We start from the raw sequence: 20,019 nt of genomic DNA, 5'->3' as shown, positions 1-20,019 counted from the left end.
AGAAGTTAAGCGAGAAAGATTAAGACCACAAAGTACTTAGAGATACTAAGTCCATAAAGTTTATAGAAGATCTTATGATTCGTATGGATATTTACCAGAGGGAGACTTTGTACAAAAACCAATTGCTGCAATTGAAGGGTGGGATATGGCGCGAATTTACAGAGTAAAGAGGAATAACACCTGAGTCCTCAGAAATGGCAACGCATGTGGGGTATCATGGACGAAGCAGTATACTGTGTTATGTCCATGGTATTGCTCATGTCTATAGGCGACGGTTCTCGCTTCCCATCAGGTGGGCCGTCAGCTTGTTTGTTATTCTAAGTCGTATAAAAAAAATATTTAACGGAGTTACATACCAGCCGTTATCTGTTCGCAATGAAAATATAATGAATTAAATAAATTCAAAGCAATAATTTATATATCTGTGGCAATAATTTAGGTCTTTTAATTTATGTCTAGTTTACTTTCTGTAATCTGTCTGTGTGAAGTATGAATGTAATTATTAATTATCTATGTTATGTTATTGTTACCTTGTAATTGTTACTTTTTGGCTGATGGCTTTCGCCAAAGTCACAATAAATGAAAAAAAAAAACAAAATATCTATGTTATGATCTGTCAATGTCAGCTGTCCGTCTTTTAGTATTATCTTAAAATGAAAAAAGGGCGGGAAACTCGAATAAGAACAAGCGGGTTTTTTAAATTTTTTTTATTAATTTATTAAAACTATCTCTATCAATTCTTATTATTGAATAAAATATTATATTTTCACTAAATTCAGCGACAGTAATATAATTAGCATTCATGGGGAAGCGCAGTTGTAGAAAAAGGAAAAAAAAAGATGACGATTCAGGTGATGTAGACCATGAACCTTGTAATGACAAGGATATATATTCGGAAGATACTTCTACTGACTCAGAATCTGAAATTGATAAGGCCGATAAGTATAAACCTTACTACGTCACAGATTATATTAGAAGATATCCCGAGGAATCCCCTGGGACAGAATTTGTTGTCTTTGTTGAATCCTCAGATAGTCAGAAAACCATTGGATCCAGAGACTTGCTCTCACTCTCCTCCTGTTTAAAACGATTTAATAAAGGGGTAACTTATCTTAGATCTATAAATAAATTCAAAATCGGAGTATACTTTCAAAAGCCAGACTTAGCCAATGCTTTTTTAAATAATAAAACTTTTTTAAATGACTACCATTTTAAGGCCAGTATTCCTGCTTCTTCAACAGAAGTTACAGGCGTTATTAGAAATGTACCTACAAATATATCTAATAAAAAAATATATACTATGATATCGAGTTCTAAGAAAATTATTGCTATTAAAAGAATTTTAAGAAAAAATACCTTGACTCATGGATATGTGTTACAGCCAACTCTAACCGTGACAATTACTTTTGCTGCATCTGTATTACCTGAATATCTGGATATTGGAGGTTGGCGCCACAATGTCACTCCATATATACCACCAGTTAAACAATGCTACCGGTGCTTGAGGTATGGACATTTAGCTAAATTCTGTAAGAATTCTGAGCGTTGCAGCATCTGCAAAGGTGAGCATAATTATAAAACTTGTACAACTGGAATGGAAAAAGCTATTTGTGTACACTGCAATGGAAATCACACAAGTGTATCACCGCAATGCCCTGTTAAACAAAAGAAAATTGCTGAAAATAGATCTAAATTCAGACCTGCTTCTTTTGGAGATATACTTAGCACTGAAATATTTCCTAAACTGGGTAACAAACCTAAAAAAAATGTAGACCTAATTTCAATTCTAAATTCTGATAACAAGAGTTTATCACTTTTAATAGAAAGCATAATCAAACTTATTTCACTACATAACACAAAGAACACATCTATTAACACTAAAAGTGTTTTGAATGTGTTATATGATACTTTTGGTAATAGACCTATTTCACAAAATTCAATCGAGACCAATTAACTATCATACAGTGGAACGCTCAGAGCCTACTGAGCAATCGACATATTTTTACACAATTTTTAAATGAACATCATATTCACATTGCTCTCATCTCAGAAACTTGGCTAAAATCACATTACAAATTAAAAATTAAAGATTATTGTATAGAACGAAATGATTGTGGTAATAACCACAATGGAGTAGCGATTATTATACATAATAGTATTAGATATAAAAAACTTCACTCTTTTTTCGACAATTCTTTGCAAACTATAGCTATTAGTATTGAAGTTAATAATTCTTGGTATTCAGTTGCCAGTATTTACTGTCCTACCAATAGTACACCTAGTTTTACTAAAGCCAAATTTAAGTTCTTTTTGGAGTCTCTTCCTAAACCCACTATCATATCTGGAGATTTAAATGCACATCATACTATGTGGGGTTGTACCTCCACTAATACAAGAGGTAAAGACATTCTTGATTGTTTAGATGAATGTAATTTGGTACTATTAAATGATAAGCAAGTTACTACTGTTGGCTCTCATATTTGGAGACCCAATGGCCTTGATTTAACTATGGTATCCCCATCCATATCATTAAAATGCGAGTGGTCGGTTCATGATGATCCGTTAGGAAGTTATCACCTGCCGACTTTTACTAAAATAAACACAAAGAACTCTTCATCAACTCCGTCAGGTGAACAACATGCTCCTATAGATGAAGTTAATAAACTTTTGTTAAATCGTATAAACCTACGTCTCGTTAATTGGGATCTTTATTCTGAAGCTGTTAATCAATTACTTTTGGATTTCGAGTATGATGTCAATGAACCCTTAAACAATTACAATAGGTTCTGTAAAATTATTTTGACAGCTGTGGAACGTTCCGTTCCACGTAGGAACTTATCAAATAGCGGTGCAAATACTTCAAAGAGGCACAAACATATTGCAGTACCTTGGTGGAATAACAGGTGTGCGACAGCTGTCAATGATAGTAAAGCGGCTTACCTTAGGTTTAAACAAAATCCAACTCTCGATAATTACATAAATTTTAAAAGAGTTCAAGCTGTTAAAAAGTTAGTAATTAAGCAAGTAAGACAACAGGGGTGGCAGGAATTTTGTTCCAAATTTAATAGATTAACACCAATTTCCACTGTTTGGCAAAATATGAGAAAACTAAATTCAAAACATCGTCAAAATCATTTTAAAGATATATCATGGGTCAATGATTTTTTACGCAAATATACTCCTGATTTTGTACACTCACCTTTTGATGACAAACAGTTTAATTCTGTTAATTCATGCCCAAAATTTCTCACTGACCCATTCTCAATTGATGAAATATCCAGTGCAGTAAAATCTAGAAAAGATACAGCTAGTGGCCTTGATCGCTTAACATACAATATGTTTCGATTGCTGAATAAAATAAACCTTACTAAACTCTTACAAATTTTTAACGATTTATGGAAGGACTGTATTATCCCACCAGAATGGAAAATGGATTGTTTGATTCCAGTAATTAAACCCGGTAAAGATCCTACAAATTTCGACTCCTATAGACCTATAACATTGACGTCCTGTGCAGGCAAATTATTCGAACAATTAATTAAACAGCGTTTAGAGTTCTTTATTGAAAGTAATAGTATATTACCATCGAATCAATTTGGTTTTCGCCGTGGATATTCAGCGCGCGAAAGTTTAGCGAACTTCTATGTCGACCTTAGTACTGCTTTGAATAACGATGAATATGTTCTATCTGTTTTTTTAGATGTCGTAGGAGCTTTTAACAATGTAAATTTAACAGTTCTATCTTCGATTCTATCCTCATTTCTTCCAATGAAACTTATCGAATGGATTTATAATTTTCTTAGTAATAGAGAAGTGTATGTTAAAGTAAATAGTAAATTAATAGGACCTAGGTTAAGCTCTAAAGGAGTATGTCAAGGTGGTATTTTAAGCCCGCTACTATATATTTTATATATCTATAAACTTAATTTAGTTTTAGGAAACAGTGTGAACAACTTGCAATTTGCCGATGATTTATTAATTTATATAAAAGGAAAGAATATTATTGATATGCAATTAGTGTTAAATGAGTCATTAAAAAGACTTGAGAAATATTTTTCTCTTCTTTCCCTCGATATTAGTTTAACCAAAAGTAAAGTAGTTGTTTTTCATCAAGTTCATAAATATGTTCCATTAATGAATATTATATATAATAATCAAACTCTTCCAACAGACTGTAGCGTTAAATTTCTGGGGGTAATTTTTCATCAAAATTTAAAATGGGATCTATACGTTGATTGCTTAGTAGATCGTGCTTTAAGAGCCACTAATATAATAAGATCTGTAATTGGTCGTAACTGGGGAGCTGATCCTAAAATTATCCTTTTACTTTACAAATCTCTTGTTAGAAGTAATTTTGATTACGCTTTCTTTTGTTATGCCTCAGAACATAAATTAGTAGAAAAACTCGAAAAAATTCAAAATATGAATTTAAGACTTATTTTAGGTGCTATGTATACTTCTCCAATTATCTCAATGCAAGTAGAATGTAATTTGCCTCCTATCCTTCTTCGTTTCGAATACCTAAAACTCAAATTTCTCTTCAAAGTTTTTTCAGTTTCCAATAACCCACTCATACTCAAATTATTAAATTGCCCCATTTCTATGTTTTTGAATAAAACTATTATCAATGATTTGAATTTACGAGATGAATATAACATCTATAGTAGTAAGATACTTCCTTGTTATAATGGCCTTTATGAGAGTAAGTTCTGTAAGATCAAAATTGTTATACATAAAGACATAAAAGAAAAGCACGATATGTATGAGACTTTATCAGAATTTATTGACTACAGGCAGATATATACAGATGGTTCCAAAAATGCACTTAGCACTTCAGTGGCTTTTTACGATTTGTCTAATAGATTTGGTCACGGTTATAAAATTTCAACTTTGGCTAGTATTTACACAGCAGAAGCAAAAGCTATATTTTTAGCATTAGAATACATAGAAAAACAGGTACTATATTCGAAATGGATTATAATTACAGATAGTATGAGTGTTCTTATGGCATTAAAAAATAACACAATCATTTCATCATCAAACTACTTAATTCAAGAAATTCGTAATAAATATTATCATCTCTGTACTATATATGGAAAAGATATTATCTTCATCTGGACCCCTTCACATATTGGAGTGTTTGGGAATGAACAAGTAGACACTTTGGCTAAAATTATTAATTCAAGTGCTGCTCGTGTTCAAGATTTACCCCTTTGTTACTCAGATTGTAGTATTGGAATACATAAAATCGTTACAACTAAATGGGAGGAGCATTGGACTCAAATATTACAGACTAAAGGCAAATGGTACCGCAAAATTAATTGGCGTATTGGAAAACCGTGGTTCTGCAAAGGAAAGGACACAAACAGAAAATTTTACACCAATATTTGTAGATTACGAATCGGCCACGGACATTTCAACGAACACCTGCACCGAATGGGCATGATCGCTTCCCCATCATGCACATGGTGTAACTCAAATACAGCCCAATCTCTACATCACCTTTTTTTTGATTGCTCTGAATTTGTCATTCAAAGACACATTATGTTTGACGAACTTAGGATTATCTTCAAAAAACCCGAAAATATCCCGCACTCAATCCCGCTTCTCTTAAGATTTCCTTCTTGTTTCAAAGCTATTTTCACTTATATTACTACAACATTCAAGGAGCTATAAGAATACTTTTATTGAATTGCAAGACAATGATTTATTATAATTATTTATTTTTAATTTGATAAATCCACTGGTTTAAGAAAACTCAAGAAAAGATATTTATGAAAATGTACTTACCGGATTTGACAAATGAAATATTGAAGATTATGACAATAATTGAAGCGACATTAGAAAAATAAAATTCCAGACAAATTATCTTCTTGAAGACTAGGCAGCATGGTCTCCGACCTTAGCCTGTTCCAAACGGAACAAACGTACTAAAAAAAAAAAAAATTATCTTACAATTTTTATTATGTATTAACTAACAAATAATTTCTTTTACCTTAAAAAGTATTCTAATTATGTATTTGGTGAAGCAGAATAATTTGTTTGAGGTACTTGCCTGCCGTGGATGTCTGGCAACTGATGTCAAACTATATGATATGTTTGAAAATAAGCTATTTGAACATTTCGGAAGGCTCGTAGGTGTTCCGGTTAGTATTTTTTTTTTATCAATTTAACAAGTAAGCAAAGGACTAATTCGTCGTCGTCTTTAATTTCTATTTTATAACCGTTCATACCGTAATGCCTATGATACTCCCTCATACGCACCTAAGACTTAAGGTATGGTACTCGTGCCCTGTTATTCATTGCTATACCTTAAGGGTAAGGGGAAAGAATAGTTAATAATGCGGACTACCAGTGGAGACTGGTAGTCCGCATTATTAACTATTGACAGGATGTATTGCTAGCAAGGAGTTGCTAGCAATACATCCTGTCAGGTCGACCTCCACTTGTTCTCCCCTGGAAACCATCATGCTGAATTCCTAGTGTATTAATGACAGTGGGTCACCTATCATGCTTCATTGGTGCCTTGCCAGCGTATATTGTTACATATATCCCATTTCAAGTTTAAATGGCTATAAGAACATAGTGGACCACCAATAGAAACTTAAGTGGGACAGATTGGATAATGGATTTAAGGCAGATTTTACATGTGAGACTCCTCAGAATATGTATGTCATCTTGGTTCTTAAGAATTTTTCTTTTTAATAAGTTATGCCTTATTAACAATGATTTGTTTTAAATGTAAGCGTGTTGTAATTAATTATTTATTTGATGTATGTATAGTAAATTTATTATTTATTTATTACATTACATCTTTTAGATGATCTTTACGGTCTTCCAATATGCTCACCCGGAAATCATCAGTACAATGACATGTATAAAATAGGAATAATACACATTTTGTCATTTGACGAAACTCCAGCAAGTTGGAAGCAAATACATCAAATTATGGATACTGTATATACGGATACACGGATGAATAGGTTCAAAATATCATCGAGTAGTTTCAATGCAAGAGATAGGGGAGCCTGCTTAGCGAACTCTGTTCTTTGTAATGGAACATCGAATAAGTGCTGTCGACGTGCTCGCACATAGTTACTGCGCGCTCCTATTGATATTGATTCCAGTACAGTTTGGTTACATGCCCCCCCCCCCCCGCACTAATTTTAACACATACTTAATTAAATTTAGTTTCCATCTCACTTCAGGTGTATTTTTTTTTATGGTTGAAAATGGTATGGTAACCCCGTCTGCGCTAACGGTAAATGCTTGCGGAGCACCAGTGAAGGGTGATAGATGAGAAGGCAGGCCAGTTAGCCCATCATGATGAATTCATCAGGAATTAACCATGATAGTTTCCAGGAACAACCGCGAGGAGGTGGACCTGGTTGGGTATATTGCTAGCAATGGGATTCTCAGTCTCCATTACTAACAATCCCTTTCCCCCGACTTCAGGTGTATTATACCCACCATACCCAATAAAACATATATTATATTAATATACATACATACATATACTTTCATTGCACCTATTTTCTGTTTATTGGGTTAAGTAAAAACAGTCGCTCAGTAAGTTGCTAAGCTTGGCAGACAGGTTGGCAACCGCAGTTAAGCTTTAAAGATCTTTTAAGAGGGATGTTGCTGCCCATCACTCGCCCTTCCTTAGTCACTCCTTACAACATTCACGGGAAAGGAAAGGGTGGTCTATTCTATGCCGGGACCACACGGTTTTAATTCATTAATTGTACAACAAGTAAATAATACATTTATATTGTACTATTTGCTCATCCCCATTTCGCATATGTGCATTGATTTGGAAGTTCTCCCTACTATCTTCTGTCTGGCTTACTTTTTTTTTTAAATAAAATTGTGATGTGTCCTCATGATAGTGTATAAGTTTGTAATAAAATTGTTTAGTATGTCCCATTCGTGTTTCTACCGTGAAGCAGTTGTGTTTGCATAGCTGTGTTTCGGTTTGAAGGGTGGGATATGGCGTGAATTTACACAGTACAGAGGAATAACACCTGAGTCCTCAGGAATGGCAACGCATGGGGGGTATCATGGGCGAAACAGTATACTCTGTTATGTCCATGCTACTGCTCATGTCTATAGGCGACGGTTACCACTTTCCATCAGGTGAGCCGTTAGCTTGTTTGCCATTCTAAGTTGTATAAAATAAAAAAAAAAACCTAAGGTTAAAACAGATGGCGCTGTCAAAAAGTTAGACGGCACTATAATTTGATTTGTTATGTAGGCTAGATACATGTATTATTATTGAATAAAATAACTTTCTCATTTACTACGATCCAACATCACTGGTTTGTTTTATTTCGACACCAGAGGACGCTCGTCTATAGTACAGTGCTGGATTGTGTGTACAGATAATATGTAGGCAATGCTATTTTATGTATGTATTAATACCAAACTGAAATAATAACAGAAAGATCTCAAATGTCACCAAGACAAGACTAGTCCGTACTCGGATTTTCTCAATATTTTTGTATGGAGTCGAGTCATGGACAATAAGAGCAAAGGAGCGAAAAAAGATTCATGCTCTCGAGATGTGGTGCTGGCGAAGGATGCTGAGTATTCCCTGGACAGCAAAGCGCACGAATATATCTATCCTGACGCAACTCCGCATAAAAGATAGGCTCTCGACAGTCTGCTGTCGGAGGATTCTTGGATACTTCGGTCATGTTGCTCGACGACAGTCCGACAATCTGGACAAACAAATGGTTGTAGGCAAGATAGAGGGAGAAAGAGCATGCGGACGATCGCCTAATCGATGGTCGGACCAAGTAACTGCCGTTACGGGACTGTCAAATGCAGCTGCCCTGCGAGAGGCTGAAGACCGTGCGAAATGGAGTAACATCATAAGAAAGGCAACGGACACCTTACAAGGACACGATCTTCAGTAATAAAGAGGACGAAGAGAGAGAGTATTAATACCTCTATACTAATTGAAATAAAATTAAGTCTAACCCAAAATGCCCCTGATGAAAATCAGTGCTGTACCTCCTCGACTGTAGCATAACACTGAGCGGGAACCATTTAGGCAAACATAACCTAACGCCTTCGGGGGGAAAGGGATTGTTAGTAATGGAGTTTGACAGCCCCATTGCTTGCAATATGCCCTATCAGGTCAACCTCCACGTGGTTCCCCCTGGAAACCATCGTGAACAATTCTTGTTGAATTTGTCACGATGGGCTAACTGACCTGCTTCATCCTCACCTATCATCCTTCACTGGTGCCCCGCCAGTGTATACCGATAGCGCGGGTGGGGTTAACCTTCCATTATCATCCTTTAAAAAAAAAAACCTAACGCCTTCACCTTGAGGGGGATTATTAGTAATGCGGACTACCAGTCCCATTGCTAGCAATGTACCCTATCAGGTCAACCTCCACGCGGTTCCCCCTGAAAACCATCGTTGTAGATTCTAGTGAATTACGTCACGATGGGCTAACAGACCTGCTTTCGTCAGCACCTATCATCCCTCACTGGTAACCCGCCACTGTGTACCGATATCACAGGCGGGAGTACCATTCCGCTATCACTGTTGATGATGCGCTGTTAGATCCTCTTCCAAGTTATTTTACACTGTATGAACTTTCTTTGTAACAATATTTACTGAATAAACTATTATTTGTTAAATTTTTGCCATGTTGGTCCCAGCATAGAATGGGCCTTTCTTTCTTTTCCTGTGGGTGTCGTAAGAGGCGACTAAGGGAGGGCGAGGGGTGGGCAGCAGCGTCCTTCTAAAACATCACCAAAGACTAACTACGGTGGAGGAATAGGCAGCAGGGTCCTTCTTAAAACATCTGTAAAAGCCAACGGTTGCCAACCCGCCTGCCAAGCGTGGCAACTACTGGCAAAACTCCCCTTATGGAGAAGGCTTATGTTCAGCAGTAAACAGTTAAGGGCTAAAATAATGATAATATTTTTTTTTTCCTAGGTGCTAGCAGACGATGGGTACCCCCATCACCTGTGCGCAATGTGTGCAGTGCATCTACAGAAGTTTATAGCATACAGGAACATTTGCAGGAAGGCACAGGATAAGCTTGAAGAGGCTGAAGTAAGGGGCATCCGGGTAAGTAGTTATTAGCTCCCATTTTGATGACCTTGCCGGTCTAGCGGCTTTGGACACCGCCTCACTTTTCGATAGTCACTGGTTCGATCCTGCACAATGTGATAATTTCTATTCACGTGTGTAAAAAAGAAGTACTTATGTCTGTGAGTTGTGTTAACAGTAGAAGCTCTATATAGTTTGAGACTAAATTACTTGGCGCTGCGTATATGTTCAATTAAATTACATTTTTATCCAAGCAATCGCTGGCGCCAGTTCCAATAATCACTAATATTAACATAGGTATATTATTTTTTTTTTAACTCCATAGATTACCACGTCCTACATACGCAAAATGGATCGCAAGAAACATACATTCCTTAATTATATTAAAAAAGAATTATTTAACATCACTCTATTAGATTCCAATGGATACGACGAAAAAACAATAGATTCAGACGAAAAATATGAGGTTATAGTAAATCCAAATGAGAGTGTAAAGAAAACAAATTATACAGTTACTAAACAAGAAGTTGTAATTGAAAACGGTTTTAGTAATATCGAGACAGAATTTGTGACCATAGATAATAAATTAAAATCAGAATTAAATCCCATAGATGTAGAAGATACGAACATTACAAGCTTTTTTGACAATTTCTCCATGTCCAATGATATATTTGAGATTACTAACGATGTGGCCACTACAAATAATACAGTAGACTTAACAGCCGAAGAGGAAGATTCAAAAACAAAGATAGATAAACCGCGAATAATACTTAAAAAGAAAAAGAAAGTGAAAGATGTAAAGTTAAAAAATAAAAAGGGAGATGTAATTGATATAACGAAGAAATTCGCCGAAGAATATAACTTTGAGCTCACTGTGTTTACTCGCGAGGAGCAATTAGAAGAAGTGAGGGCGTTAAAAGAGAAGCCCACAAATAAACTGCAGTGCGACGATTGCGGTATAGGTTTCAATTCTAAAAGTAAATTGTTGAACCATTATAAGAACAAACACGACCCGTCGCTAGGCGAATACGTGTGTCCCATATGCAATTCTCGGTTCCGTCAGAAGCGTTACCTCCACAAGCACCATTTGTTCGTTCATCTATTTAAATATGTGTGCAAGGTGTGCGATTTTAACACCCGATCCAGGAGTACAGCGGAAGGTCACGCCGCATTCCACGCTGGGAAAGTGTTCACGTGTGATTGTGGGAAATCCTTCGGCCATTTATCTTCGTATTTGTCTCACAAGCGTTTAACGCACACATCGAAACTCAAGGGTTGTGAGTACTGTGGTGAATCGTTCATCGGCGAGAAGGGTCTGCTTACGCACAAGCGCAAAATCCACAGCGACATCCCTGAGACTTGGTTTGTGTGTGAGAAGTGTAACGCCAAGTTCAGAACGGACGACGCTCTGGCCAAACACCAGAGTTTGTACTGTGGTGGGTATAACTGCGTGAATTGCGGCGATATTTTCACAGCGGAAAATTTGTTGACCTACCATCTAGTGCAGAATCATAACCACAGGAATATTTCTGAGGAGCCGAGCGAGTGTAATGCTTGTAACACGAAGTTCCATAACCATGCAGCGCTGCGGAGGCATTTGGATAAGTGTGGGCAGGTTGTTCCCTGTGTGCAGTGCGGTGAAGGCTTCGACACCGAGGACGAGATGAATGAGCATCTGAACACACATACGACAGATTACTTCAAATGTGAAGTGGTAAGTTGTTAACTTAGAGATCGTACAAGAGATTTACCTGCTTGCCAAGCATAGCAACTATGTGCAAACTCCTTTATGGGGGAGGCATATGTTCAGTGCAGTGGTCAATTAATGGCCGGTGATAATACACTTTACAAAAATCAAAACTGTACAAAAAATATTCAAAATTACTCCAAGCCCATTTCACCTTTTTCAAAAAATTTCTCCAAAGATTTCATTCCTTAAAATTGGAACTATACTTTTTTAACCCAAAATTGCCAAAAAATACCCAATCTGGCAATGCTATTGCATTGATTTGTTCCATTGTAAAGGGTGGGATATGGCAGTGAAATTACGGGGTACCGAATAACAACATCTGAGTCCTCAGGAATGGAAACGCATGGGTGGTATAATGGGCGAAACAGTATACTCTGTTATGTCCACGGTACTGCTCATGTCTATAGGTGACGGTTACCATTTTCCATCACGTAGGCCGTCAGCTTGTTTGCCATTCTAAGTTACATAAAAAAACTAGCAAGTTACATAAAATAACCAGTGATATGGTCTTCCGTAAAGTAACACCTAATTTAATAAAATATTTTAAAAAATTTCAGTGCAACGGTACGTATAAATCGGCCTACAATTTCGCCGAACACTACGCCAAACACATCGCCAGGCCCGACCACGTGAACGTGCCCGGCCACCTGAGGAACCCAGCGTTCCGGGGCTTGAGGGACGATGGGAAGATCATGAAGGTGGCCAGGAAGGTCATGTGCGAGATCTGCGGGAAACTGTGCATGGTAAGTGTCTGGGGAGACAGGGTGATGGTGTCCCATGTATATTGTTTTTTTTATACAACTTAGAATGGCAAACAAGTTGACAACCCACCTGTTGGAAAGTGGTAACCGTCGCCTACAGACATGAGCAGTACCATGGACATAACAGAGTATACTGTTTCACCCATGATACCCCCATGCGTTGCCATTCCTGAGGACTCAGGTGTTATTCCTCTGTACCCTGTAAATTCACGCCATATCCCACCCTTCAAACCGAAACACAGCCATGCAAACACAACTGCTTCACGGTTGAAACACGAATGGGTTAGAGGTACCCAAGCAAACGACTTTTGTACAAAGTCTCCCTCTGGTCGCTGTGTGTCGAATGTACTGTCGAAATATCCTTTTGGCTTGAATTTTTCTGTATTTTAATATGTTTTTTTTTTTTATATGTTTTTCTTTTTTTATTCTAATTTCAATGTGAAATAGTAATGTTATTATATAACTGTGTAATCTACATTATTATGTCATATCGTCACCTCTATGGCAAATTTACGAATCTGCAGTTTTTTTTAAATTTGACATTTCTTTAAAAATCTACATCTTGCGTCATACTACTTATTGTGGCTTACTTTCAAATTTCTATCTCTAACGGTTAAAGAAATCGAGTAGCTCGAATCTCCATATTTTTGTGATACACCCAAAGTAAACTTACTTAGCATATTTTTATAGTATTTTCTATAATAAACACTTTAATTTGAAAATTTCAATAATTATTTTATGAATTTTTCAATCCTAATTTAGTTATTTTACATGAATGATTGCTATAACGTTGTTATTTAAACTGAACTTCTCTCCAAAACACGTGATTTATACCTTGGTATATTTACGAAAGTGGCACCTTCGTTAGTTTGCCAGATAAAATAAATGATTTTCTTTGGCAACTTACGAAACTGCCACTTTCGTAGATTTGCTGTTGTATAACTCAATACCTGGGAACTCTCATGTATGAAGGTGCAAAGTGACGAATATGCATTTATTTCTGATACTTACATACATACATACATATCTGTCACGCCTGTCTCCCATTAGGGTAGGCAGAAACAATGGAACGCCAAATGCTTCGATTCAAACAAACCTCTTAATTTATTTCTGATACTTGTAATATAATAAATAATTTATTAAGCGCATTCAATAAAAAACAGGATTTTAAAACTAAAATGTTAGCATGATCGTTTACAGTAGTCTTCTGTCAAAAGTTATTTGCATTCTAAATGTTTCAAAACGTTCCCCTGTAAAACGTATCTTTTTCAGTTTGGTAAGTTTACCATAGAGGTGACGATATGTGACATGTATAATTTATTTCCTTAAACAGAGATTGTATCTGATAAATGATATGATTTAAGTTTAAAGTTTGTTTAGTGTATGTGTAAATAAATAAATACAAATACAAATGACTTTATTGTGGATCATAGGTTAAATTAAGGTATTACATCAGTTAAATAGTATCTCCATGTCGTGCTATATAAGCGTACAATATGATATGATATTTATTTATTTATTTATTTAACAAAGTATGTTTGTATTAGCACAGAATTTATCATTGCTTCCTACACTATATATGGGAACAGTTGACAGTATACAAAACGTAACATTTAAAATTATACACTGAAACAAAATATATTTATATGTGACATTATTTTTTACAAATGATGACTCTTTATCTTTATCATTGACATATTTCAAAAAAAGCGTTAACGCACACTTTTTATTTTTATCCGAGCAGTAAGTGCTTTATATTATTCTCAATTTCGTGTATAATATAGTATATGTCATATATGTGTAAGTATATTTGTTATTTATATATATTTATTCGTTTATATATGTAATTTTAGTATGTATGTATATCAATAATTACTAGTACCGCATTCGAGTATTCTGACACTTCCCTACGGTTGACTGGGAGAGAATGCTTCTAGCATTAAGTCCGCCATGTACACATATATGTACTAATGAATAAATATTCGTCCAGGCTATAATAATAATAATAATAAATCCAACACATAACAGGAGCATGTAAAGCAATAGTGCAAACTGATTTTAAACATAGACATGACCAGGTAGCCAATATAATACACCAAAAACTCGCCTACCAAAACAATTTCATTACCTCCATTCAACCGTATTATAAATATAAGCCTGAGAATGTACTAGAAAACACCACAGTTAAACTTTACTTTGACCGAGCCATCCTCAAGGATAGAACAATCCACTACAATAGACCAGATATTACATTAATAAAAAAAACAAACAAAACTGCTTATTTGATAGATATAGCTGTACCTAATACACACAACATACAAAATACAATAGCAGAGAAAATATCTAAATACACCGTACTTCAATACGAAATCACCCGACTTTGGAACTTACAAAAAGTGGCAATAGTTCCAATAGTACTGTCCACGACAGGTGTAATACCGAAACAACTGCATCACGCGATAAATACTCTAAAGTTACCACCCAATATTTACCATCAATTACAGAAAGCCGTAATCCTAAATACATGCCGAATTGTCGGGAAGTTTCTGCAAATTGGACTAGACGCTCCTGGTACATCTACAGGTTAACATAATATTACAAACAGATTACCAGACAAATTACATTTATACAAAAAAACCTAGCACACAGTTCCGCACTTGGCTTAGGCCCGTGTACACCTGTAAAACCGGTTTTAAGCCGAGATATCGTAAATTTAAAATAAATTTATAATAAGTAAATTTATAATAAAAAAACCGCATGACGAGAACCTCGTGAAAGCCGAAACCGAGAAGAAGAGAAAAATATCTCGACCTGGCTCACGAGGTGACCGAAATGTGGGGAGTGACATCCACCGAAATCATCCCAATCGTTATGTCGGTGAACGGTCTTATCCCAACCAGTCTGGAACAACATCTCAGACGGTTGGGATTCCGAGGCGGCTCATTCCCGGGAAAGATGCAGAAAGCGGTGCTCTTAGATTCTGCCCGCATTGTACGCCGGTTTCTCTCCCTGGGGCCCTGAACCCCGGCCGACTGTGCTTCTGCCGGGGGTTAGTTGCCATCTCCTCTCCTTAAGAGGGGAGATGAGAATTTTAGTAAAATTTAAAAAATAATAATAAACATAATGTAAACAGAGATATGAAAAGATTACCAATTGTTCAGTTTGTTATATTAATGAAATGTTAATTGCAGGAGAACGCATACCCGACGCATCTGAAAACCCATTCGGATGAGAAAGAATATAAATGCACTATATGTTCCAAGCAGTTCAGTGTACTGATGTCGTTACAGGTATTTATTTATTTATTTTACTTTATTCTTTATTGCACAATAAAACTTTGTACAAGCGGCGAGCTTAATGCCATATGGCATTCTCTACCAGCTAACCATTGGGTAAAAACAGAAAGCGTATGAAGGGCAGATGTGGTGAAAAATATGTGACAATTATAGTAACACATTAAGGCAATACACAATATAAATATAATATACACATAAGAAATGTACATATAATACATAATCATTACTTTTAATGTACATATATGAATACATATGAACACAGCCATGCAAACAGCTTCACGGTAGAAACACAAATGGGACAGAGGTGACCAAGCAATCGACTTTTGTACAATGCGACCGACCAATAGGAGCGCTCCTCTCTCGCTTCCAGAAAGTTGGCGACTAACGGACGATATAGTAGTAAGGCGATGAGTGTTTTTTTTTTTTATACCACTGAGGTGGCAAACAAGCATACGGCCCACCTGATGGTAAGCGGTCACCGTAGCCTATGAACACCTGCAATACCAGAGGTATTACGCGCGCGTCGCCGACCCTAAAGGAACCTCTTTACCCCCCTTTTGAAGAACCCCATGCTGTAGTCTCTTGGGAATACCTCGGCAGGGAGCTCATTCCATAACCTGAGCGTTCCATAACAAGTGTGCCAGTGACATCATTATAATACTGTTTCTCTGTTAAGTTTTATTGTAATTAATACACACAATTTCATAATAAATAATGGGAACACGTTACACATTTTTTTTTATTTCCAGGGTCACATGCGGGTGCACACCAACGAGCGGCCATTTGAATGCGACTACTGCAAGAAGAAGTTCAAATTACGTGGAGCTGTAGTGAGACACATAATGGGGGTAAATATAGTATTTATTTACTATGTTTCGGTTTGAAGGGTGGGATAAGTCAGGCCGCGTATGGGGAATACTGTTCTCAATTATGGGCAGGAGCGCCACAGTACCAACTCCTTCCATTAGACCGCATTCAAAGTCGGGCGGCTCGAATTATCGATAGTCAACGCCTTACTGTCCGACTGAAACTGCGCAGAGATGTTGCATCTCTGTGCATCTTCTACCGAATTTATCATGTGGAGTGCTCTGAGGAATTGTTCGGATTGATACCTGCTGCTGATTTTCACCACCGTACAACCCGCCACGAACTAAAGTTTCATCCCAATCATCTGGACGGGTGGCGGTCCTTCACCGTGCGTTTTTCAAGGCACTTTCTTCCACGCACAACCACTCTTTGGAATCAACTTCCAGCAGCAGTATTTCCGAACCGATACGACAACATAACCTTCAAGAAAAGAGCATATTCCTTTTTAAAAGACAGGTGAGCCGCATGCTCGTTTACCCCCTGTGTTGTAATAAAAAAAAATTTACTGGGTACAGAGAAATAACACCTGAGTCCTCAGGAATAGCAACGCATGGAGGGTGTCATGGGCGAAACAGTATACTCTGTTATGTCCATGGTACTGCTCATGTGTATAGGCGACGGTTACCACTATCCATCAGGTGGGCCGTCAGCTTGTTTGCCATTCTAAGTTGCATAAAAAAAAAAACAGTAAATGGTTACTTGAATGACAAATGTGCATGGCTTTTTTTAATAGATTTTTAATAGCCTGTCTGCGCTATCGGTATACACCGGCGGGGCACCAGTGAGGGATGATAGGTGAGGAGGAAAGAGCAGGTCGGTCACTCGTGATGAATATATCTGGAATTCAGCACGATGGTTTCCAGGGATTACAACCACATGGAAATCAGACTGACAGGGTGGGGGGAAAGGGATTGTTAACAATGGAGTTTGACAGCCCCATTGCTAACAATATGCCCTATTAGGTCGACCTCCACGTGGTTACCCCTGGAAACCATCGTTAACAGTTCTTGTTGAATTCATCACGATGGGCTAACTGACCTGCTTTCATCCTCACTTATCATCTCTCACTGGTGCCTCGCCAGTGTATACCATTAGTGCGGATGGGGTTACCATTCCATTATCACCCATTAAAAAAAAACCTGCTAAATTCGTTAGCAATGGGAGTGCAAATGGTAGTATGCATTACTAACAATCCCTTCTCCCCGGTGCATGATGGTAGTCCATCATGGATTGTTGTTTTGTTGGGTTATTTAATGGTTATATTATTTAAGACATAATGTATTTGAATAAATACACATAATAGCAATTTTTCTAAATTATCACTCGCTTTAAACGGTGAAGGAAAACATCGTGAGGAAACCTGCATACGCTAAAGTAGAAATGTAAAGGCGTATGTACCTACAAGCACCCATATAACGGGAAAGCTTTCTCCTTTAGGTTAAGAGGTCAGACGGCAGTCGCTCTTGTAAAAAGCTGATCTTGTCAAGTCACATATGGTATCGCTTGCAAGCGTACCCTGGGCTTCAATTAGGATGCAACCGGGATATACGCTCGGATGATAAGTACACATAATGTAATAGCCATTCCAATTTACCTACACAATATAAGCTCGAAAAGGATTTGGCGGGATTGTGAACATGTTCTTACAAATATATTTGTCTGAAAGTGGAATTAGTTTTAAGCACAGATTATAAATTTAGTTTGTTTTTGTATAGTCGCCATATTGTTTATCTTTTACGCTTTCAGGTCCACCTCGGAGTCAGGCCACACCAGTGTCATCTGTGTCAGAAGTACTTCAAGACGTCCACTTGTGTGAAAATGCATATTAAAACGGTTCACATGAAGATACCAATGCCACCGAGGATTAGAAAACGTCGGCCGAAGTCTACAGACATGATTTAAAAAAGCGCGGGAAAGCATTAGCTTTTTTTGTTACAAATGTCAAATTGGTTTCTTTTTTTTTAGGACTTGGCATCTTAGAATTTCGCCAGCGATAAGTCACTCTTGTTTTAGTTATTTATCTATAGCATCGAAGTGATATGAGGAGAGAAAAAGAACAAACTATCGCGGAGTTTTTATTTTCCCAAATCATAGACAGATTTGGCAATATTTGAATTTAGAATACCTACCCCAAAGGGGCTAAGGCGTGCAATTGTAGATAAATAAAATTTATAACTACGGCCGCCACGTTGTTGCAACGTTTAATTCCATTTTTGAATTGAGAAGGGACAGATAGTCCTGTAATGTTGGTGCAATAAAATGTTAAATAAATAAATAATAAAATAAATAATTAAATTCAACAAACTACGCAGCTTCATTAAAGGATAATTTCCACCGAATGGCTCGCATCGAATCAGAACGTATTTTACAATCTTTAAACGATATTAAATCGTGTACACAGAATTTAAAGTCTATACTACCTAGCCGCTCACAGCAGGTTGACCGCGGGCGTCTACCGCGACACGCGATACGCAGGGCGACGGTTAAGCCGGCCCGGCACGGTCGACGACACAGTATACTGCCTCATTATAATTTATTCTACATTTTCATCCCGTTAGCCGGTACTATTTACAATAGAACCGGCTCCGCCCACTTGGCCCAAAATTAGGTGGCAGCCTGCGCAGTCGACGCTCGGGCAAAGAGCGATTGCTCGAAATCCGCACCTATAACCCCGTAAGGAGTTACGGACGACCCCATGTGTGACAGGCGATCGGCTCCGTTCGCCTGTCATCGTATCCGATCGGATCCTTTCAGCTGCTGTTGTGTGCATTTAAAGCCGTGGCCGGATGGCGCCATTCAATTTGTTTTTTCCTCTTAAATAAATAATAGATTATTTATTTATTTGTTTATATACTTTTGTATATTCACTATTAGTATAGATTTTTTTTTTATGGGTGAAAATGGTATGGGATTCTCAGTCTCCATTACCAACAATCCCTTTCCCGCCACTTTATTTGCATTATACAATATAGGAAATATGCAAGACTATTTACAGACACAACGATACATTATAAGTACAGTCTTGTTGCTGAGAGCAATCTTTACAAGACAATCTTAGTGTAATGGACTTATTGTTGTACAAGTAGGTATGATGGTATGTGCATGTCGTAATTATTATTCCTGTTTAGTATATGTCGATGTATATACATACCTATTCATTATGTCTGTGAATACTGGACTAAAATTAACAAATAACCTGTGCAAAGAACATTTTTCAAATACCTACTGTTCATTTTATAAGCAATAATTGCATGGCAATACTCTCTATAGTCAA

The 20,019-nt window shown here is 37.0% G+C and overlaps 1 protein-coding gene across 2 annotated transcripts; it reads left to right on the top strand.

The window, feature by feature from the left end:
• The first annotated feature begins 559 nt into the window (after positions 1-559).
• Positions 560-19,659, top strand: LOC113519491 (zinc finger protein 595-like). Of its 2 annotated transcripts, XM_052892149.1 has the most exons (8): positions 560-651; positions 5,955-6,146; positions 9,955-10,089; positions 10,397-11,785; positions 12,379-12,564; positions 15,774-15,872; positions 16,628-16,726; positions 18,492-19,659. In XM_052892149.1, the coding sequence occupies exons 2-8, from the start codon at positions 6,015-6,017 to the stop codon at positions 18,645-18,647; spliced, it is 2,196 nt and encodes a 731-aa protein (XP_052748109.1). In that variant the 5' UTR covers positions 560-651; positions 5,955-6,014; the 3' UTR covers positions 18,648-19,659. The 2 variants fall into 2 exon arrangements, with proteins under 2 accessions (XP_052748109.1, XP_026760407.2); XM_026904606.3 differs by lacking the exon at positions 560-651 and having other exon boundaries at positions 5,938-6,146.
• The last annotated feature ends 360 nt before the right edge of the window (positions 19,660-20,019 follow it).

The sequence above is a fragment of the Galleria mellonella genome, unplaced genomic scaffold, assembly GCF_026898425.1.
Source record: "Galleria mellonella isolate WM207_F2 unplaced genomic scaffold, CSIRO_AGI_GalMel_v1 utg150, whole genome shotgun sequence".
NCBI classification, from domain to species: Eukaryota; Metazoa; Arthropoda; class Insecta; order Lepidoptera; family Pyralidae; genus Galleria; species Galleria mellonella.
The sequence above is the reverse complement of the archived record's forward strand: the minus strand, read 5'-3'. Positions and strand labels throughout refer to the sequence as shown.